General features: G+C 34.4%; 1 protein-coding gene across 1 annotated transcript in view; it reads left to right on the top strand.

Annotated features, from left to right (window-relative positions):
• DIAPH2 (diaphanous related formin 2) overlaps positions 1-24,286 on the top strand; it is a 938,691-nt gene that overhangs the window by 454,375 nt on the left and 460,030 nt on the right. Inside the window, exon 22 of the mRNA XM_003274986.3 lies at positions 6,065-6,194. Within this exon, the coding sequence (XP_003275034.2) occupies positions 6,065-6,194 (130 nt within the window). The remainder of the gene's footprint in view (positions 1-6,064; positions 6,195-24,286) is intronic.

Genomic DNA, 24,286 nt, shown 5'->3' on the forward strand with positions numbered 1-24,286 from the left:
ACATAAGTAAATGGGTAGAAATCTTCACCCATTTGTGCAGTCAACAAATACAGATAGAGTGCCTATTGTGTGCTACCCACTTTTCTAGATGCTGAGTATATAAAAGTGAACAAAGAAGACAAGAAAGCTCTGTACTTGTGTCCAGCATAGCTGAAGTGAGTGTGGGAACTTGAGAGAGGATAATAGCTAGATATGAGATCACAACAGAGTAGGAGCCAGAGGGATTTTTAGTTTATAGTGATGGAAAGCTAAGGTAGGCTCTCATCACTTCTTATCTGGATGATGATGGTGCCCATGATAATACGCTATCTTATTCAGTTCTCCCAAGGTGTCTATGGACATAGGTGCTTATCTAATGCTCATTTTATAGATAAGAAACCCGAGACATGGAGTATTCACGTAACTTGCTCAAGGTCGTACAAGTAGTAAATGGTAGGGTCAAGGTTCGGACCTGGTTCTGTCTGAATCCAAAATCTATGCTTAATAATTATTCTGATTAGAAATTTGAACTTCATTACATGAGTTGTAAAGAACCATTTACTTTTTTTAAGGAAGGGAGTGACATGATCATATATATGTTTAAGAACCATAATTATGCTAAATCATATAGGATAAAATGAAGCAAAGGGAATGGAATGGTTATGACCATCTTCTCATAGTGTATCTTCACATAGCTAACACTTCTGTTTAAAATTTGAGCTGCCATCCTTTTCCTAAAGCCAGTTCACTCTAGAGTTATTTCCCTTACTCTGGACATGATACAACATTCTTTTAATCATCGGGACTTTTGGAGTCTTTGATTTTTCCCTTTCCCTCATCTTAATATTCACTGACTAAATCCTGTTTTTCCTTATAATCTCTCTTGAATTTGCCCTTTTTTTGTCTTTTCTACACATACCCTAGTTATCATTTTAAGTATATCGGTCCTTGACATTTGCCACCAAATTATTCTCCTGTGTCGTTTCTTTTCTGTATCATTTTGTATTTTCTACTGAATTCTAAGCTTAAGGCCTCAAAAGTACCATGCCTCATTTATCTCTTATCCCTGGTGTTCAGCACAGGCCTCAGCTCACGGTGGATTAATGAATGTACTTCTCCATTCACATTTGCTTTGCTCCTAACCTGCCTCCCCTAAAAAAAGTACAGTGCTCCATTTCCTGAGTGACAAATTATAACTTTATTCTGGCATTCACTTGCACCTAACTCTAGCAAATGTGTGTCCTGGAAAAGTCTGGCCTCTGTGTGTGTGGTGGGGTCATATATACACACAGTTTTATATATATATATATATATACACGTATATATATATATATATATACGTGTATATATATATATATATATACGTATATATATATATATATATATATATACGTATATATATATATAATTAAATTTAGGAGTATTGCTCTATATCCCACAAAAGTTGGAGTTTATGTAGAGAAGAATCTGCATTCGGAAACATTTATTGACTATCTAGTATTTTCTAACATCCTCCTAGGCACCATGGATTCAAAAATATTACCAAAGCAAAGTCTCTAGCCATGTAAGAGCTCATATTGAGTATGAGAGACTACTGTGTTGAAATGTTTACAGTGAATGAAGATGGCCAAAAAAAGTTATTAATTGCTTCTAAGATAGAGAAGGCTTCAGAAATGACATGGGAGTTGAGTAGTCTTGAAATATGAGTAGGTATTTTCTTGGCAGATAAAAAGGAACAAAAAGGAAGGGAGTCTACACACAGAGAGCTGTTGGTGCAAAAGCACAGTGGCATGAAACCGCGTGGTATGTTTAAGCAGTTGTAACCAGGCAGACAGCAGCAGGAGGCAGGTTAGAAAGGTAGACAAGGGTCAGCTCAAGGGAGGGTCTTGTATGCAAAATCAAGAACTTTGCTTTTCCAGCAGATGACAGGAGCCTTTGCAATGGATCTTTTGAATGGATTCCAATTACCATTGAGAAATTAAACATTTGAAGAATAACATCTATGCGGTTAGGTTAAAATAACTGCAGTTGTTTATTTGGAGAACGGGACGGGAATGAGAAGGGAACTTTCACTCTGTGAAAGGTTGTTATGTACAGCATAGTGACCAGTTATTTTCAGTTCCCACTGAGGACAAAGCAAGAAGAAATAGGCTTACATCTCATCAGAAGGGAAAATTACCTACAGAAGGGGTCCTTCACAGAAAGGTTGAATGTGACTGACGTAGGTCATTAAAATGTTGTCTGAGGCTCTCTGGCTGTGTGCTGGTTTCTGTGTACTCAAACAGCCCAATTTCAAAGACATGGCAAGACAAGATTTTCAAGCTTGAACGAGGATATTTGGAATAAAGAAATTTCTTATGTGTCAATTAGTTATTGACAAATTTTGCTATATACCTAACTAAATTTTGGAGATGTACTTGAACATATAAAATATATGTAGTATCTTTCATAATATAGCATTTGTGTTTACTAGGAGAAAGAAATGATCAGAATTAGCTATAGAAACACGTGTCCTATTAAAGGTATTTTGTATTCATGTACCATTTTAGAAAGTTATTAAAGATTAGGTAGAATTCAATTAAATTCAGTTATTAATCTTTATGTGTAACATTTATTGGTCAGATGATTACAATTAAAATTGCTGTATATGGTTTATTAACTGATTGCACCTGATCAGTTAATACAGTGGCTCACTCTGTCTTATTTTCATTATCATCCGGTGATAGCTTATTAAAATAATATAAAACTTTTTTTAGCTTTTTCAAATATTTCCCATTTCTAGAACTGCTGTTTGCGTTTTTATTGTTTGAAGATATATAAAAGAAAATTGTAGAGTGACCATTTTGTTCATCCTTTTGCATCTTATAAAAATAAATCATATATGTCTCTCCCTGCCTGTCATGGCTGGAGAGAGGAAAAACACATACAGGGATGCAAAAAGGCACTTTGCTTCTGGCTAGAGCAAACCTTGAAATGCATACAGTATAACCACCACTAAGACTTAGGCCATCTAGGCAACTATTAATTGGATATTTCACGTTAATGTAAAATTTTAACATGATTTCATATAAACAGCTATCAAATGGAAATCAATTCTATTTCTTAATAAACCAACTCAAACACTTTGGAAATGACTTGTACATAATCAGATTAGATTACTCTTGTTCTACCCCAAGAGATGTATATATCCAACTAGTACACTTAGAAGAGCAAATTATTGGATAAATGTCTTTAACCAGTAGAATTGATGTTCTTAGTTGCCTTCTGTGCTGACATTGAACAACACGATAGGGCCTGAGAGAGACACAATGGCTAATGTGTGAATGACGTAGACTTGGTAAGAGAGACTGAAGGCATGATATAAAGTAATTAAGCTTCAATAAGTAAAAAATATTTTCCATTATATTTTAATATTTTATATATATATTTTAAATAATTAGTCTAAGGTCTCTCACACATAGAGAAAGGTTTAAAAGACCACCCATTTGTTGTAATTTCCTGCCAGTTTGAACCATTAAAATGGTCTCTGTGTGTGAGTTTGTTTTTTTTTTTTTTAAAAAAACAACAACAAATATTGCAATACATTAAGCAGCTTGTCTCCCAGACCAACTAAGATACTTCTCAACTTGACAAGATAGACATTTGGCCATGTTTGCCCATGCTTTGAAGGGAATATTATGATTCTAAAAGAAATACATGCATAGTCTGTCTAAAAGTCTTTATCATTTCATCAAAGATACTAATACATTTAACTGATGTTGTGTTTTATTTATCTTTTTAAAATGTAACCATTAACTCTTCTAAATTTTGTAACAGATTAAATTGTTAATGGACCAGATACTGAATAAGTATTTATTAATAAATACAATTTTTGAAAATTAATCACTTACAAGTATGCATGCCAAAAACTGAAATTTTTTTAATGCAAAACAATCTAACACATGTGAGAAAGAAAAAAAAAATCACCCATAAAATTGACATATGAGTACAGTGCTATTTTTCTGTTTTTATATTTCCTTTCCAGTGTTAGCTATGTACATTTTATTGTAAACTGTAATGTACTTGTACAATTTGATGTCCTAAAAAACTAGGTGGGTTTTTGTTGTTTTGAATTGTGTTCTTTTTAAAAAAAAAAAAAAAAAATTGTTTTTGTCTCCAAAGAGTCCATAAAATACATAGGAATTTCCTTTCCTTTGGGAAGATGTACCTGCAATTTTTTCTAAGCACTTAATGTTTTCAGAATTTTAGGATTTAGGTAGTTAGTGAACTTCTAAGGAAAAATAAAATGTTAATTTCCTTTTTATTTGGAATATCCAGCATACTCTTAAAAACGATGCGCTTTGTAAACACATCACACAGTAATCCGAGGTAAAGACCTCTCTTTAGGAATGTGAGCTTCCCATTGATTCCTCTACAGCTGCTATCCTTACTTAAGAAAAATTGCCCTTGAGGTTTGTGTTGCTTTTTGTTCTTTCAGCTTGTCCTTGAGTTGTGTCATTTCTACCTTAAAGTACTTAAAAGTGTTTAGTGGATCAGCATGATAATGTAAAATTTAAAAAATTTTTCCTATGTGGGATAAAGTAATCCCAGAAATTTTGAAAGAAATCATTGTGACCTCTTGAACTATCAGCATTATACCTCCTGTGGCTGTTTGGTTGTTTGGAACCTTGAGACTAATATTTCTTCTAAGTTGTTTACATCATTGAGATGTAAATAGTTGTTAAAAACCTGTAGAACAAAACAGATCCAGTGTGGGCCTGTTTGATTAAATGCTGTGTTTTTCTTTCTTAGTCACTAAAACAATAAGGATTAATTTACTCTGTAATTACCTAAATATCCTGTACAGCCTTTTCATAAACCTGTTTGTGAAAAATACTCATTTATTCTAAACAGAGTAATCCTTAAAGCTAAAAACTCCAAATCAGTATGAACATCAGTAGACAAACCCATCATCTAAGGATTATGGAATTACAACATCCAATAGAATGAGAAAACTTGGTACTTTATGCTGTATTTATGCTTTGTTTCTAAGTAAATCCTTGATTTTATTTGCAGCTTAGTCTAGTATGAGAATTATATTAAAGCACTAGATTTTCTTTTTTTGTGTGTCCTATGCTTTAAAGATTTTTACCATTCTAACTGTGGCATCTCTTTTGTTGTGTGTCTGAAAAGGAAATACAATATGTAAGCAAATAAAATTTTTCATATTATCAGGATTGTGTGGTGAGTTTTTTTTAATAACTCAGGATAAGCACAACCTTGAGAATTCTTTTCTGATGGTCCATGCAAGTAGAGGAGGATAAAATGTGCTTGCTCCTTTACATTAATTCACATCAACAATGGCTAGAAATAAATATAATCTCACAAATGAATCTAACTTTTTAAGAACATATTTTTGTAATAAAGCAAAGAACAGAATGATGATAAAATAAGCACACAGAAACTTGGGCTATTTTCAATACTTAAATGAATGTTCTTCTCTCATGAAAAGAATAGTTCATTTTGCCACAATAATTTAGACATTTTTGAAAATACGGATTAAGGTTTAATTTGGCACTTTTATTGGTCATCTTACTTGCTTTTAAAATATGGAGCTCCTTTTAAAATCTAGAGCACCGCTACTAGACCACATTAAGAACCTACCCCAAAGTTTTAAAAAATTTTAAATGGGTTTTAATAAATTCATTCATTTCTTTTTCTTTTCTTTTTTTTTTTTTTTTTTTTTGAGACGGAGTCTCGCTGTGTCCCCCAGGCTGGAGTGCAGTGGCAGGATCTCGGCTCACTACAAGCTCCGCCTCCTGGGTTCACGCCATTCTTCTGCCTCAGCCTCCTGAGTAGCTGGGACTACAGGCGCCCACCAACACGCCTGGTTAATTTTTTGTATTTTTAGTAGAAACGGGGTTTCACCGTGTTAGCCAAGGTGGTCTCGATCTCCTGACCTCGTGATCCGCCCGTCTCGGCCTCCCAAAGTGCTAGGATTACAGGCGTGAGCCACTGCGCCTGGCAAATTCATTCATTTCACTTGTTTAAAAAAGTATGTATTTACTAAAAAATTACTAAAAAATGTGTTGTTGTTTTCTTCCAGATCAGAGATACTAAATCAGCGGATCAAAAAACAACCCTTTTACATTTTATTGCCGACATTTGTGAGGAAAAATATCAAGATATCCTAAAATTTCCTGAAGAACTGGAACACGTAGAGAGTGCAAGCAAAGGTAATTGATTTATAACTGCTTTGAGATTATTTCTTGCCTATGTGGTTTAAATGGAACGATTAAAGAATCTGTAAACATTATTCATAAAAGTATTTTTTGTTTGTTTACTGATAAAAGCAGGAAAATAGTTTCCATTAGCTTATATTTGATAGCATACCACATTTTATTAACCTATTTTGTCTTACATCTTTTTTTTTTTTTTTACCACTGCTACGTTATTAAAGCTTTCATTTCTCTGATCAGATAATATGTTTGTACTTTCATTTGATAAACATTTAAGTGGATATTGTTTGCAAAGGAACCATACTATAGGGCTCTTGGTTATATGGCAATGATTGTGAGAGTTTTTGGTTGAGTGTGATTAAAATATAGTAAATGAGAAAAATGTGTGTATATATACATACGCACAAATGTGTTATAAAATAAGGATGCATGTGAGAAATGCTGCGGGAAAAGATAATGTCCTGTCGTTGAGATGAGGAGGAAAGTACTCTTGAATGGGTAGATAAGAGAAGGCTTCATGGAAGAGGTCAAAGGTGAAATATGAGGTTAGGGTTTTACAGACATGGAAAAGAGGTTTGCTTTCCAGAGAGAAAACAACATGAGCAAGGCAAAGTGGCAGAATGTTTTAGGACAAGTGAAGGGAATGGTTGACTCTAAGGCTGGAGCAGTAAGGTAGGTATCTCTGAGACTTCAATGTCAGGCTAAGGAGTCTAGTCTTGATGTGGTTAAGCAGTACAGCATCATTGAAGGGCTAGAATAGACAAGCCATGGCTCCTGTGAGGAACAGGATGTTGGAAACAAAAATGTCTCTGAGATTTTAATGCAGGGCAATTAGCTTTGTCGGTAAGTATTATCTACTTTTGCAAGAGGTTGAAAAATGAAAAAAAAAAGAAGATCAAGGAAACATTTGCTGAAGGTGAGATTATGTGCGTGAAGAAGTGCATTTTCCCTCTTAGATAAGAGAAGTACACCATAAATCTTATACTTGAATTTGCACTGAAGTAATTTCATTCTGTAACTCTGAGGACTTTTGGTAAGGACTTCGTATATGTTTCTCAAGTTTATTACAAGCCATATAAACCTGTTAGTTTCCTTTTAAGTTAAAAATAGTGAATCTATAAAACCCAGAATATTCTTTGAGTAGCATTGTGCAGTGGTCATCTCAGCCAGTCGGGTATTGTCAATCAAATCCTCAACATATTTCTTTAATTTTACTGAGTTTGTATCATCTTGTGGTCCAAGGAGCAAACTAACACAAGAAGACAAACTATGATTATATTGTATTATTTATTTTCTTTCATTGTTTTCAAAAAATTGTGTAATATGATGGAAAATTACACAAATTACAACTGTAATGGCAACTTTCTGGTAATAGCTCTTCTAAAGAATTTATCTTTGGATTTAAAAATACAGCTTTCTGACTAGAAGCATATTTACTAACACGTGGCTAATGTGAAATAATAACATTTTAAACATTTGTATTGTAATTTGAAATATATATATATATAGCAAAAAAAATACCAGTTATTAAATTAGCTCATTTTGTTGCTATTAATACTTTTTGATTGCCTTCTACCAGAATTTTTTTTCTAAGTTTTCTTTGTTCAACATGTATAATCAATTTTTACAACATTTTGGAAAGAAGTATATCAATAATATGTCTATATATACACACACAGTGCCACACATGAAAATATATATATTTATATATAATATATTTACTATACATAAATATGTACCACACACTTATATCAATCAACAGGTATTTATATATACAATCAACAGTTATATATATGTTATATATAACCATAGGTATTTACATGTGATCCAGCAGTTCTACTACTAGGTATTTATCCAAAGAAAAAGAAATCAGCATATCAAAGGGATACCTGTACCCCATGTTTATTGCAACTCTGTTCACAACAGGTAAGATATGAAATCAGCCTAGATGTCTATCAGTGGATTAATGGATAAAGAAAATGTGATGTATATACACAATGGAATACTATTCATCTGTAAAAAAGAAATAAATCTTCTCATTTGAAGTAACATAGATGGAACTGGAGATAATTAAGTGAGATAAGCCAGGCACAGATAGACAGATATTGCATGTTTTTACTCATATGCAGGAGCTAAGAAGGTTGGTCTCATAGAGATAGAGAGTAGATTGATGCTTACCACAGGCTGGGAAAGGTGAAGGGTAGGGGGATGAAGAGTGGTTCATTAATGTATACATTAACGAACATACAGTTAGGTGGAGGGAATAAGTTCTGGCCTGGTGCAATGGCTCACACCTGTAATTTCAGCTAGTTGGGAGGCTGAGGTGGGAGGAACACTTGAGGCCAGGAGTTTGAGACCAGCCTGGGCAGCATAGTGAGACCACCCCCATCAAAAAATTTTAAAAATTAGCCAGTTTCATGCTACTTGTGGGGGCTGAGGCAAGAGCATTCCTTGAGCCCAGGAGGCTACAGTGAGCTATGATCACACCACTGCACTCTAGCCTGGGCGACAGAGCAAGACCCTGTCTGTTAAAAAAAATTAAAGAAAGAAATAATATGTCCTAATGTTTGATAGCAGAATAGATTGACTGTGGGTAGGAATGATATATTGTATATTTCAAAATAGCTAGAAGAGAAGATTTGAAATATTGCCAACACAAAGAAATGATAAATGTTCAAGGTGGTGGATACCCTAAACACCCCAATTTAGTCATTACACATTCTATGCATGTAGCAATATATCACATGTACCCCATAAGTATACAAATATTATGTATCAATAAAAAACTTAAAAATATATAGATATTTATATATGTGTATATAGCGTGTATATATATATATATAATATAGTTATGTAGCGAGACATTCAATAATATTGTATACTTTAGCCACTACTGCTACTGACAAAAGTAGATTGTAGAGTCCAGCCTTTTGAGTTAGACACTATAAATTTCTTTCTTTCTTTTTTTTTTTTTTTGAGACGAAGTCTTGCTCTTTCACCCAGGCAGGAATGCAGTGGCACAATCTCAGCTCACTGCAACCTCTGCCTCCCAGGCTCAAGCAATTCTCCTACCTCAGCCTCCCAAGTAGCTGGGATTACAGGCACACGCCACCATGCCCAGCTAATTTTTGTACTTTTTTAGTAGAGACGGGGTTTCACCATGTTGGCCAGGCTGTTCTCAAACTCCTGACCTTGTGATCCACCCGCCTCAGCCTCCCAAAGTGCTCGTATTACAGGCATGAGCCACTGCACCAGGCCTGACACTGTAACTTTCTAATCCTAGCTCTACTACCTATTAGTTCTATAACTTGAGCTAATAATTTAAACTTCTAAGATTTTGTTTACTCATCTGTAAAATGAGAATAATAACAATGAGATTAAATTAGTTAACGTAGGCATTGCATCCAGTAAAATGGTATAGTTTATAGTATATGCTTGACACATAGTAAGTATGCAGCTGTTGCTGGACTACTACTACTAGTAGTAGTGGTAGTAGTAGTATTGATATACCACTAAGGATATTATAGTTCGTTCTTTTGTCTTATTAGAAGGGAACAATCATAAAATATCTTATAGTTCCTCCAGTCTCAGTAAGTATGTATTATATTCAATTCTATTTGTTTGTTTCCTATTCCTGGGCTTTTGGTAAATCCTTTTATATATTTTTTCTTTGTTTTATTTTTCATTTTTATTTTTTGTAATATCACCAACTTCCTTTTTCCAATCCATTTCAAGAGCAAAATCTCTCTGCTCTATTTTGATTATTCCTGATTTTGTGCATTCTTCCTGCCAGTGTATTCAAAAGACTGTTGCCAAAAATCCTCTTCCTATATCACTGTTTGGGCCATAGCAATCCCTATTCTCAAATCATTTTGACTAGTTATTTTTCTTTCCCTATGAAATTCAGACTGAGAATTCTCAACTCAAAAAGATCTTAAGCACATTCTGCCTGCTTGCATCCCTCTTTCATTTCCTCCTAGTTCTCATTTCAGTATACCCAGACATATAGTCTCCTGAGCCATTTTTATTCCTTTATAATAATCCTGTCTCTGTGTACGATTTCATGCTGCATCCCCTGCCTGGAAATTTCACCTGCCCTGTACTCTAAGACAACTGACTGTCATTTGCCAAATCTCTGTTCAGAATCTATTTCCTTTTTCTTCTTCTTTTTTTCACTAAAGCCTTAGGAGAAAATACTTTTTGTATTAGTCTGCAGGAAGAAACAAAGTATTGTAAAAGGTCAAGCCAATTACCACTTATTTATATTTAAATACTTTTCCTTGGTATTTGAGTCTAACTTGTCTTGTTTACTTAATGTACATTTCAGCTCTGTTTGAATCACATTTTGTCACATTCTGGACTGTGTATAACATAGCAAAAAACAAAAAAGGTCAACACTATATAATTCATTTTATTTGTTGATGGACTATCTCCTTGTAAAATGATCCCCTTCTCTTCAAAAACAAAAACAAGAGTGTCTTTTTTTTTAAACTGGAGTGATATAGATAAGAAAAAACTAATTCAGTTAATGAATTATATAGCTAATATTGAAAGAACAACTTGATTACTACCAATATCTTTTTCCATATTTTTGTGTTGTTAGAACGCACATACCTACTTTGATAGAGTAAGATCTTTTCTGTGTGGTATAGCAAACACCAAATTTATTTTAGTTCAGTACTAAAATTACAGGCATCAACATTACTGGCAAAGGGGAAAAAAATCACCTTGAAGTGAAAGGCAAACAAAAAGAAAGAAGTATGTGGGTTCCATGGAAAAAATTATATCATAATTACGTTTATTCCTTGTAAAGCTAAGCTGCTAAAATTGTGTGCCTCTTGGAAGATGCAAAACTGTGGTATAAACTTGGCATATTTTTCTAGACCTCTGTAGCTCAAAGATAGTGGGGAAAAACACATCATTTTTACATTAAAACAGATATGTGTTATGGAATAGAATTCAAAATCCATATTAATTTTTAAAATAAAACAAATGACTTCAAAGAAATTTCCCACTTGTAGCAGATCCCTACAGGAGTATTTTCAGTCTTCTCTTCCATTAGGGGTACTTATGGTGGGAAAAGTTTATGAAGCATTGCCTGAAGAATTAGAGAGCAGTTTTGTTTTGGGTTAAGTTTACTTATTTATTTATTTAGTTTGTTACTCAGTTAGTTAGTGACTATTGCAGGGAAAAGGGAGGAAAGTAGGCAAGGTGAGGGAAGAGAGTGTATCACTTCCTTTTAAACATTGTCATAGGCCGTATGAAGTTCAGAAGCAAATTGTATAATGTAACTTTATTACCAGTAAAGTTAATAAAATAACATTGCTCTTGTCATTTTATTCTTGGTTAAATTATAAGTCTGTGGGTCATGGCATTCAAGATTGGCATACCAATTAGTCTTTAGAGAAAGAAAATGGTTGTTGCAGAGACTTTGATGCCTTTAAAACATTGAATTTTTTTTTTTTTTTGGTGAACCACAATTATTTTTTTCCCCAATGATTAATTTTAAAGTTTATATATATGTATGTATATGTACATATGTAAACTTATATCTAACAGATATATATTTTATAAAACATTGCTGATTTACTAGATAGACATATTTGATAAGTCTTTTTTTCCCCCTGTGGCTGTCACTTTAATTTTCAGCTTTAAGGATTTTTTACTGTTTGATTTAAAACCACTCCTGTTTTATAGGTCAACTCCAGGTATTAAACCAAATGGTTAGTAAAGTGTAATTAAAGCTATTCTATTCAAAAGGTGGAAATTATATTAACGTATTTGAAGGTATTATTTATCCTGAGGTTTGCATAAATCCAAAATGGGTTTCACTTCAGTTAAATTGGTGCCATCCTACAAGATAAAAGCTAGTTAAGTTTCCTCTGAACAGTGCTAACTTTTTTATGAATTAAATAAATTATTATAATTTTAACAATCAACTATACCTGTTGATATCTGCCATGTTTCCATGTCACGTTAGTTACCGATTAGCTGTTTATCCACTCTGACTTTTTCACGGGATTAATAACAATGAAAGTTCTGATTAAAGGCAATGTTATAGGGGAAAATCTATGGATTCATTCCATAGTAGTATTTCTTTTTTATATAAAAGAAAAAAGTAAAATAATAGCAAAGTTAAAAAGGTTGGGGGGAAGAAACATAAAAGACAAAACAATTCCAGAAACTCCACAGCTGGTTGAAGCTTTAGAGATTATCTAGTCCCTGCTAAAAGGGACCCAAGATGACATTTCATCCAAACTTATTTTACAGTTGAAGAAGCTGAGATGCAGAATGATAAAGGACTTGCCCACGATCACATAGCTGGGCAGTAGAGTCCATGTACATTTGGAGACCTTGTCTAGAGTTATTATGTATATTTCATCCACATTTTTACCTCCTTTGTGGTCGAAAATATGCAACAAAGACTCATGCTCACATACTGGAAAACATATAGAAAGTAGATGCTGACCAAATAAGAAACTTACTGGAAGTATAAATGCTACTTTCTCTGTAGTTGTCCATAATCTCTCTAGCTCCATTTTGACAGAATTAACCACTCCTTTCTCTGTGTCACAGCAGCCCTTTAGCATTGTTGGTAATAGAGCACATACCACATTTGCACTTTTTATTTAATTATTTGCTTCTGTCTGTACCTCCTATTGAGTTTCTTAGTGACAAAGACTGTATTCTTTTTGTCCTTACAATCTCGGTGCTAATCATAGCACCTCAGTCGGAGGGGTTCAATCTATGGCCATACCAACCTGAATGCACCTGATATTGGAAGCTAAACAAGGTCCTGCCTGGTCAGTTCTTGGAAGGGAGATAGAAGTGCTCAATAAATGCTTATTAAATTGAGTTAATTGCATATCATTTTAGTACAGCAGTCATATTTCAAAATAAGACATTGTGGGAAGTTGACAAATAGAGAGTAACAGTCTGAAAATTACTGTTCACTGTAAATTAGAGAGGAGAAACAAGGTAAATTAGAATAAGGAGGACACCGGTATTTAACAATATTTCCTAGTCCACACTTTGCTTCTTCAAGGGAAATGGTGAAATTGGAAACAATTTGTTAATAATGGAAAGGACCTAAACTTATGGACGCCACCAAACCACAAAGGTTTATGGTGAACAGTAAGGACCAAGTCATAGGACCTAATGGGAGTGACTGTCTCAATGTAAAATGTAACTAATTGCTGAAACATCTATGTTTAATACCTGAAAAAAAAATTTCATATTGTCTACTATTAGTTTCATTGAAAAATCTTTGAGTTTTTTAATAATCTATAAAACAAAAATCTGTGGAACAAAATCCTGTTTTTAGAGCGTTTAACTTTTACTTATAGTGACTGATAGGACCTAAGATGCAAGAAAGTATTAAACTAAGGTTTCCTAACAGATTTAAGCTTTGAGTTATAATCTAACTTTTTAGAAGCACGGAATGATAATAAATCAGTATGACAAAATGTTAGTAGAATTGACCTTACTTAAATCTTAGCAGCCTGAGTAAAACTGGGTATACATATTACTACATTATTTTAATAAAAATGTTAACTTGTTTGTGCAGCTTTCTTTGGATTTTTTTCATATATAGGATTTCAAGTAACTTAAACAATTTTTGCTGAACGAATTGTACTCTATCAATAGAACACCATAGATATGTTATAAAATTTAGGGGAACATTGTTAAATGTTAGGGAATCAAATACATATGTATCTACATAAATTTTCCAGTTTATAAGACTTCTTTCTTCCTCACTCTCACCAAGTCACTCCTAATTTTTCTAAACAAATGACTGTCTTTAAGAGAAAAAATAAGAGGTCTAAAACAGTCACAGACTTTTTTTATTATTATTTTTATTTTTGGTAAGAACACTTAACATGAGATCTACCCTCTTAAATTTTTAAGTGTATAATACATTATTATTGACTGTAGTCACCATGTTGTACAGCAGATCTCTAGAGCTTATTCGTCAGTTAAGGAAGATAAATAAGCTCAGGAAAATGTATTTTTAATGTGAAATGTCAAAAGGACTTAGGAAAGAAAGTCATGTTTTCTTCTTGCTGTTCGGTAATCTAGTCATTACCAAACAATGTTTTCAATGCATAACATATAAACATTTCATAATTCATTTGCATTTCTAGAGGAAACTAGTGAGTAAAAATATTAATATCTTCAGGTAGCAGTGACAGGAAGCAGAGATCATGGCCGTTTGGATTTGAGTGAATTCTTTCAACACAAATCAATGATTTTATAGACATATATAGGTTTTTGTCAGGGTTCCTTAGCTTATGCATCTCAAAATCTATTTTTGCTAGGGAACTGTATAATAGCTCATCTGTCTTACCCTCCTTGTCTCAGAGCCCAGGCTTCTGTGCCTTTTCCAATCTGAAAAGCCTCCTCCTTGTCTCTGTCCTTTTGAGCCTCATGTATCTTTTTAAAGGCCCACTTTAAATTCCACCACTCTATAAAAAGCTTTCCCAACTATTCTACCTTTCAATGGCTTCTCGGTTTCCTCCATAATACTTTGAACCTTTTAGCTGATCCTGTACTCTCTTGCACTATAGTATAAAGGTTTCTGTATTTATGGCTGCATACTGGCATGATGCTTTCTCAGTTATGTATGATATCATTAGTCTGCTTTTTCAGGACAAAATCTGTGTCACAGTGTTACAGACAAAATCTATAACACAGTGTCGGCATAGTAAATTCAGCTCAGTGAGTGCTTATTAAACATTAACCTAATCCTTGTTGCTTTCTTTATTCCACCCTACAGTGAAATTTTCTGGGTGCTTGGAGTAACTAAAATATATTTGCAGATATTTAATTTCAACTTCTTACACATTAAACAAGTAGAAAACCATGTCTTCAAAAACATATTCTTTAAAAGTGATTGTTTAGGGCAAAAGTAGTCTATGATTTTAGAAGTCATTATAATAGTTATTCTTAGGGTCGGTTCATGATTGGAATGGAATATGTAAGGGCGTCTGGGGTGTTGGTCACGTTCTGTTTCTTAATCTTGATGCTAGTTACATGGGTGTGTTTAGTTTCTGCAGATTGATTCAGCTGGCCACTTACATGCACTTTTCTTAATATATGTTTTACTTCAACCAAGCGGTTTTTAAAAGCCAGTCATTCAGATTTTTAATATGTGTAATATGAATAGTGAGGATGGTACTACATTTTAATTCAGAAGGTCCTCTTGCTTTTACCCATGCTTAGTTACAGTGATCACATGCATTGTATAAGTGTAAATAGGCAGCTGCTGTCAGAGTTAATCTGATGTTATTCTAAATAATTATTATTCGAAAGTTGTATGTTTCCTAAAGATTTTATCCAAACACCTTTTTTTTAGTCTAAGAGTGGATAGGTGTACTTTATTTTTAAAAAAGAAGAAAGAAAAAGAGCCACCAACCACATTATGTACCACGTGAAGATCATGGTAATCTATATCATACTTGTCAATATTATGCTGTCTTATATGTCATTGAATCCTTGGCACATACTGACCTAAAATATTCACCAATAACCTGTCGCTGCTGTCATTTTTATTATTTTATCATTGCTTCAATGTCAGTAAAAAGAATATATGGGAGTATTAGTCAGCTTTAGCTCATTGTGGATTTAAGCTTGTTAGTTAAAAAGTGAATATTCATATATCAAATGTTCTAATTTGATTGACTCCTGAAGTAAAACACAGGGACATACTGGATACAAGAGGTTAAAGTACTGATACTGAGTAGTATTGTCAAGGGGGGAGATGTGAGAGTAAGAGAAGAAGGAAGAAAGACAAATGAAGAAAGAACTAGCTTTCTGCTGCCACAGCAGAATCATAAGAAAAGCTGGATCATGCCCTGAATGGAGACTCCCTTGTACCACTATGGAAATAGGTGGAATCCAGGAATCAACTTGGTTACCATTATTGTAGTTTTCATCACCACCAATCCCTCTGATATATTCATCAATAAGGATGAGCCTGCTTAAGAGATGTAGGGCTTAGGGATTGGGGAGGTTACCAAACAGTATCAGAGCTACCTGAGCAACACCCCACATTTTCCACTTTTTACACAGTTTGAGTGTAACTTGAACACAACCAAGTCATGGGCAGTACCACTGCTGTTGTGATTTCTCGAAATTAACTGGCATCTTTTGCTGGAATTTGGATTCTACAAGTTGATGAGACAAATTTAGCAAATATAACATTTCCTTGTGCCAAAGTTATATGACTCAAACCCCTTAACAGTATTTTCATGTAAAATGATCAGAGGGGAGGTGGCAGTCGTAGCCAGTTTTGCATTGCCATAATAAAATACCACAGATTAAGTAATTTCTAAAGAAAATAAATTTATTTCTTACAGTTCTGGAGGCTGGGAAGTCCAATATCAAGGTGCTAGTACCTAGCAAGTGGCTTCTTGCTCTTTCATCCCATGGCGGAAGGGTGGAGGGGTAGAAGGGTCAATAAGCATGGATGAGAGAGAAACAAGAGAGAGTACAACTCACTTTTATAACAAATCTAATCCTGTGATAACAAACCCACTCCTGTGATAACCATATTAATCCATTTTTGAGGGCAGAACCCTCATGACATAATCACCTCTTAAAGGCCCTATTTCTCAACACCTCCACGGTAGGGATTAATTTTCCAACTCATGAACCTTGGGGGACACATTCAAACAACAGCACTGGCATTTTAAATTTAAGATTCATTGAAGTAGTGAGGAGAAAACCCTGACTTCCACAGGAAACTAGTAGCTCTGTGGCAAAAGATTCTGGTATAGTCATATCTGAAAGACGTATTCACTAGAAATAATATGTCCAGGGTCGAGAATCAGGACACACACATTTGAGTTCCAACTTTGTCACCAGCTACTTGTTTGGACATAGTTTGGCCATATAACCTCTCAGTGCCTATTTCCTCATTTGTACAAAAATTTTCCTAATTTGAAAAGTAGCAATGGTAGTATCTAGGCTACTTATCCCTCAAGGAGGTTATGCAAGGAAAATTAGATATTCAATATGAAAATGCCATATGAAAAAGGTGTTACATATAAATAATTATTATTCAAGCTAGTATGAGGACATTAATTCCAGTTGATTTTGATTAGATTTTGTTTATTCAGTCCAGTTTAAAAAATGAAGGTCAGACCAGGCGCTGTGGCTCACGCCTGTAATCCCAGCACTTTGGGAGGCCGAGGCGGGTGGATTACCTGAGGTCAGGAGTTCAAGACGAGCCTGGCCAACATGGTGAAACGTCGTCTCTACTAAAAATACAAAAAAATTAGCCGGGCGAGGTGGCAGGCACCTGTAATCCCAGCTACTTGGGAGGCTGAGGCAGGAGAATCACTTGAACCTGGGAGGTGGAGGTTGCAATGAGCCGAGATTGCACCACTGCACTCCAGCCTGGGCAACAAGAACAAAACTCTGTCTCAAAAAAACAAAAACAAACAAACAAAAAAATGAAGGTTAGAATTCACAAGTTAAAATATAAAGCATTCTGAAATAATGTATGATTTTATTAATTTTAGTTTCTCTACATATTCTTTTACTCTTTTCCATTTTGGACACTTTTAAAAATAAGACTAAAAACATAATCATGAATGCTCATGTTATTTTGGATGACATCTCTAAGCTTTCATGGAAGAATCATTGTCCCCCGTTTAAAGGTTGATAATAAAATTTCCAGTATCCTATTTTGTTAGGATATCTTTTTCCTTAGCATGTATAAACATGGAAGAAAAGATAAAGCATATAGTATTAACTGAATAGTCTAAGTAATTGATAGTAAAAGTTTAGGGGCAAATAAAAAAGGTATGAATATAAAAGATTATTTTAATAACTAATAAAAATGATAAACAAGTAGAAAGCCAGGTCTTCAAAAAAATTTTCTTTTATGTGCATTTTAAAGGAGTAGATTCTGCTTGAATTTGTAGCAGAAAACCTGAAGCTAATGTTTATGCTCAGTACTGTTTCTTAATTACGCATTTGCTGATACCTAATAGTGATTATAGTAACCACTACCATTTATAAAGGGCTAAGTGCCAGGCATTATATTAAGCATGGTTTTATAGAAAAGGAGACTGAGGCTCAGAAAAGTGAAGTAAAGTGCACAAGATCGCACAATTAATAAGAGTGAATATTTTTTTCTACTTCTGTATCTCTCGTTCTTTCCACTATAACATGGACAATAATATCAAAAACATAATTCAAAAGTATATAAAATATGAAAATTTTAGTTATAAATTTAATATAAACTGATAAAGCAGTTTAAACCTTGGTAATGTCCATATTTTAATGGGAAGATTAATTATTATAATTAGAAATATCTAATGACATCTTATAAATACTGCTTTGTTCTAAAACTTCAGTAAACTCTTAAATATATAAAAGTGCTGTCTTTAGAATTTAGGGTTTTACTCAATTAATTTTTCCTTCTATGTGTCCACAGAGAATAGTATGATGAGGAGAAAGAATAATCATCTCTGTTGCACACCCTTGTTGAGGGGTGTGGTCCTCAACTAACCACATCTTTATTTAACGCTATTCCTATAAGGAACTGCAGCTGCTAAATTGTTCATTTGTATCCCTTGGTTTAAATGTGTCAGTTTTCTTCAGTTATCTATTCTCTGGAAGTAAGTGTATGCTTTAAATTAATCTGTGCACTTATTCATGTATCTTTTACCATTAGAAAACACACTGAATAGATATTCTTCGGAGGAAAATGAATTGTTGATATCTCAGGTTACTCAGAAATTCAGTAGAAATGATTCTTAACTCTTAAATGGGAAAATGGCACATGGATTGAACATTTTCATAGGAAAAACATTCCAAAAGTATTTAGCCTCACCAGTAATGGAAGAAGTGCACATGAAACAATAAAATATAAGTTTCAGCTATCAATTTGGTAAAGGTTAAAAAAATCAAACTATACTGTATCCTCAGCAGTAGTACAGGTGGTATAGGTGAGATGCTTATGTATTAATTATTTGCTTCTCTATATAAATTATTGATTATCACAAAATCCCATACATAACTATTTGGAGATTAACATGTGAAATAGGCTGGGCGCAGTGGCTCACACTTTGGGAGGCCAAGGCAGGTGGATCACGAGGTCAGGAGTTCAAGACCAGCCTGACCAACATGGTAAAACCCCATGTCTACGAAAAATACAAAAAGTAGCCGGGTGTGGTGGCGCCCACCTGTAATCCCAGCTACTCAGGAGGCTGAGGCAGGAGAATCACTTGAACTCGGGAGGCAGAGGTTGCAGTGAGCTGAGATTGCACCACTGCACTCCAGTCTGGGCGACAGAGCAAGACTGTGTCTCAAAAAAGAAAAAAAAAATGTGGAATATTATACAGTGTTCCAGGATTTAAAGGACCTGGAAGTATGCAAAGATTTATCACCTTGAAATTTGTGTGTTTTTGAATGTACATTATTATTTTTATTATTTACCTTGTGAATCTTTGCTACAATAACTTGTAGTCAGAAGTCTGAGAATATTGGCATCCTTAGGAAAAATGCACTGAGGAAAACAGACACCATTTTTGCAGCTTTGAGACTCTACTATATGCGTCTCACCATACTTTTTGGTAATAAAAGTCTCTTTAAAACACACTCAAAATACCTACTTGTAACTAGCAGCTTTTTTTTAAAGAAGGAAGACTGATGTATATGGCTGTATTTTGATTATATTTGCATGCACTGAAATATAATTATTCTGAAGGGAATTAAAACAGGCAAGTGATTTCAGGAAGTGGATAGAGTTTAAACATGGGACAGATCAAGTGGATAGGAAACAAGTGGTTTGTGGTAATGATTGGTGTAACATCTTTCAAGGCCTGACACCATTGACATGTGGCGGTGAGCAGCATATCTCTGACACTTTTGCACGGTTAGCAATGATGTTAGACAGCAGTTCTTCCTGAAATAAGTGAGCCAAATGCCAGTCCAGCTAATTGGTTTACTTGGGAAATGCTATTTACCAATATAAAGCCTAGAAAAGTGAAATTTCAGTATGCACCTTATAAACTCCATCGGCATGTAGATAACCAACTAATTTTGAGTTACAGTTGGTCCAGTACCAGAAGTATTGTATGGTTTATCTGAAGGGACTATACAGAATTCATCATTGATATTTAAATTTTTCTCTATGATTGTTTTATAAAAGCAGCAAGGCAGGTTACAGAATTCTCCGTATTGACAGATCTTTAATAAATAAACTTTAATAAATGAATCAATAATTGGCATAGAATTAACCTCCAGAAAGACACATATTGCTTAGCCTTAAAAGACATTTTTGAAAAAATGATTTATGGATACAATTTTAACTCTTTCATTGTACTGTCAAACCTTATTTTATAATTAAAATCCTCCATGATCTGGAATCTCCCTTTTATTAACAGTAGCTAAGGAGCCATAGCAGTGAGACTAGAAAGGAGAGAAAAGATTCTGGAAAATGTGGGACTTAAATATGTATGCATCGTGACATGAGTAGTGGATGAGGGAACCACCGATGGGGAGAAAAATTGCAAAAACGAGTAATATTTGTATGCAGATATCCCACGTATACAAGATATATGATAATTTGAAATTATCTATATCTTTTTTTTAACCACACGATTCCCTGAGTAGATTTCATTTCTAGTATCAGCAGTGTCATACTATGAACGCTCAAAAGTAAAAGTTTTAGAATAAGCTGTAATTTCAGATCCAATAATCTCAATTAAATTTGGAAGAAAGTGTCAGAGGTACTTGAACCAGAGAGACTCCATTTTGAATGAGGGCTAGGAAAATGAGGCTGAGACTTGCTGGGCTGCATTCCCGGAAAGGAAGGTATCCCTCGCCTTTAGACGTTTATGGTTAAGGGAACAAATTAATAATGTTTACCGGCCGGGCGCGGTGGCTCACACCTGTAATCCCAGCACTTTGGGAGACCGAGGTGGGCAGATCACCTGAGGTTGAGACTTCGAGACCAGCCTGTCCAACATGGAGAAACCCTGTCTCTACTAAAAATTCAAAATTAGCTGGGCATGGTGATGCATGCCTGTAATCCCAGCTACTCGGGAGGCTGAGGCAGGACAACTGCTTGAACCCAGGAGGTAGAGGTTGTGGTGAGCCAAGATCGTGCCATTGCACTCCAGCCTGGGCAGCAAGAGCAAAACTCTGTCTCAAAATAATAATAATATTTACTAAACAGACCCAGACTCGGGAGTGTCCAGATGTCCTGATATCTGGAGAACAAAGGCATTCCTAATTTTGCTTTAAAGATAATAATATCAATTCTTGTGAAATATAGTGATTAAGAAAGTTAATCCTGTATCACAAACCCTTTTAGCAAAGCACATCTCCCCATATATATAAGCGTTGTCCCTAGGGTGGATGCATTCCTCCTCTTACTTTTGGGAACGTCCTACTCTGTCTATGGAGTAGCTGTTCTTTTACCACTTTACTTTCTTGATAAACTTGCTTTTACTTTGCACTGCGGACTCACCTTGAATTCTTTCTTGCACAAGATCCAAGAACCCTCTTTTGGGGTCTGCATCGGTACACCTTTCCTGGAACAGAAGTACATAGAAAGGAAATGTTTATTCTGCCAGTCCAGATTTCAAAACAAAGTGTCTAGCAGAATCAAACCATTATCATATTTATATTTTGTGTTCTGTCTATATTTCTGTTCTCAAAACTAGTTATGGCATTTGATATAGTTAGCGCAGAAAAGTATACGCCGAGCCTTACTCTGATGTTAAATGCTTGTGGAGTTCAAATATTTTGTAAAATACTATTTACCTTTCTACAGATATTAATCAAGGTAGAATTACCTCTCTCTAAATACAGTCTTGTCTGAAGTAAAATCCCAGTCAGTTTGTCATATATCAAAAGAAGTAAACAGCTTTTTTGCTTGCTTCTCTAAGAACCATAATCAGTTAATCATCTTCATTCTATTGCCTTAGTCTGGTCTTCCATGATCTTAAAAAATGGGAAATAACTGTGATTAATGAAGCTATTTAGATGATGATATTTAAGATGATAATTGCATTTAAATGTTATATTGTTTAAATTATATGCAAATATCTGAGATCAAAGGAAACATAAAGAGCTCTATTGTCCCATAAGTAATTTCCAAATTCTGCTAGAAACAGTTAATATGTTTGATCAGTTCTGTTGTCTAGTCCAGATTCTTGAATTCCGTTTGTGCAAACTGGACTTGAGGGGAGTATCTACAGACAGAGCAGCATTTCTATCACTTCTCGGCACTGTTCTCTTCAACAGTGCTTATTGCCAGCTATCGAAATGTGCAGTGTATGTATGACTAAGAGTGGATGAGTACTGTAACACCTTACTTACAAAATAAATAGTGACTGTCACTGTTGCTTTTTGTAGAGCTTTCTGACTCAAGTGCTTGATTTCCTCTGTTTTTTTATTATTTGCATGAAAGAAAAAAGAAATAACTCCTTTGACATTCGATAGAGGGAAAAGGAAGAGCTAATTAAACTGGTGTGGAACATTATTATCCTCTTTAGTTTTACACTGACAATTCTAATGCAGAGTCACTTTAACTGGCTTTGCAAATCAGAATTTGCTGGGCCCTTTATTATTTCTCCAAATTCACTGAACAAGTCCATTCCCAGGGATTTTGAAAATGTAAAGTAAGTCCAGACTGAAATATCATTTATTTCATGAAACATTCATTAGCACTTTCAGTAGCTGAAGATAAAGGAAAAAATGTTTCACAGGGAGTCATGAGAGATTAATATATACAGATTTTTAAAAACAAAACACAGAAGTTTGAAAAACCATCAGGTATTGCTTTGAAAGGAATATAGAATTATATGGATTTTGAATGTGTTGAAAAATGGCTTAAATGTACTGAGCTATTCACAGCCCTTGGCTTTTACTTTTTATGTGAGTTATATCTGAACAAAAATTTTATTATAGTCAGTGTTGTTCATGCTGCTGTAGTTAAGGTTGTCAGCATTTCCATTACAAACCCACTATTTCAGCTAGGGTTCATAACTCAGCTTTAGAAGTCACCCTGGGCTAAAGGTTGGCAAATGCCTTTTCAACCTGTAGTGGTAATGATGTGTATGAGTGTGGTTAAATATGTAGTAAACATTTAAATTAACATATATTACTTCTTATGTTATGAAATATTTTAATTGAATAATATATTATGGTTCTCTGATTATAGAAACTGTCTGAGGAATGTTAGCTTTGTCAGTATAATTGATTCAGAGTTAAAGAAAACTTTTTTTCAATCTAATTAGTCCTTGTAGCTAAGAAACTCTGGACATATCTTGGAGCCATTAGCCAAACACTTCCTGCTACCAATGAGCGATGGCTTGTAAAAGGCATTCAGTAATATACTAACATTACTGCCAAACAACTGGTTAATTCTGTCCAAAGATTACTGTGTGCCACGAGGATTGAAAAGTTAAACTGACAAGTTTGAGATTTTGCATACAACCATAGCCACATATGCAGGTAGGTAACAGATTTTTTAAAATGAAAATCGGTTTCTTTTGAATTAATCTCATTTTTCTGGTTATAAAATTAATTATTTTTCCTAGTTATGAAAATTAAAATATTTTAGATTACTTAGTAAAAATGGAAGAATTAAAACATAAGAGTAAAGAATAAAATAAATTACCTGTAATTTCTCAAACCAGTAATAACGACTGGTAACATGTCGATGAATGTCCTTCGGATCTTTATATTATACATAAACACAGATATGCTACAGGACTGCCAGCTTCATATGCCCACTGTGCAGCAGCAGACCAATACACTGACAGCAGTGTTGCAGCAGAGGAGTTTAATCACAAGGCGCCAAGCAAGGAAATGGGAGGAATTCTCAAGCCTTGAATTTGTTTCCTTGAGGGGTGCTGGGCAAGGGTGTTTAAGGGGATTCATAAAAGACGGGGGCGGGGGGCTGGAAAATTTGGTGTTGTGATCAGTGGGGGTAGGGAGGATGAAATCATAAGGATGCGTAACTCCTTTTCTCCAAGAGTCAGCTTCTTACTGGGTCCACCAGACCAGCTTGATTCCCTAGTTTTGTTGATATGCAGAACCTCCTAAAGAAGCATCTCAGACAA

The sequence above is a fragment of the Nomascus leucogenys genome, chromosome X, assembly GCF_006542625.1.
Source record: "Nomascus leucogenys isolate Asia chromosome X, Asia_NLE_v1, whole genome shotgun sequence".
Taxonomy (NCBI): Eukaryota; Metazoa; Chordata; class Mammalia; order Primates; family Hylobatidae; genus Nomascus; species Nomascus leucogenys.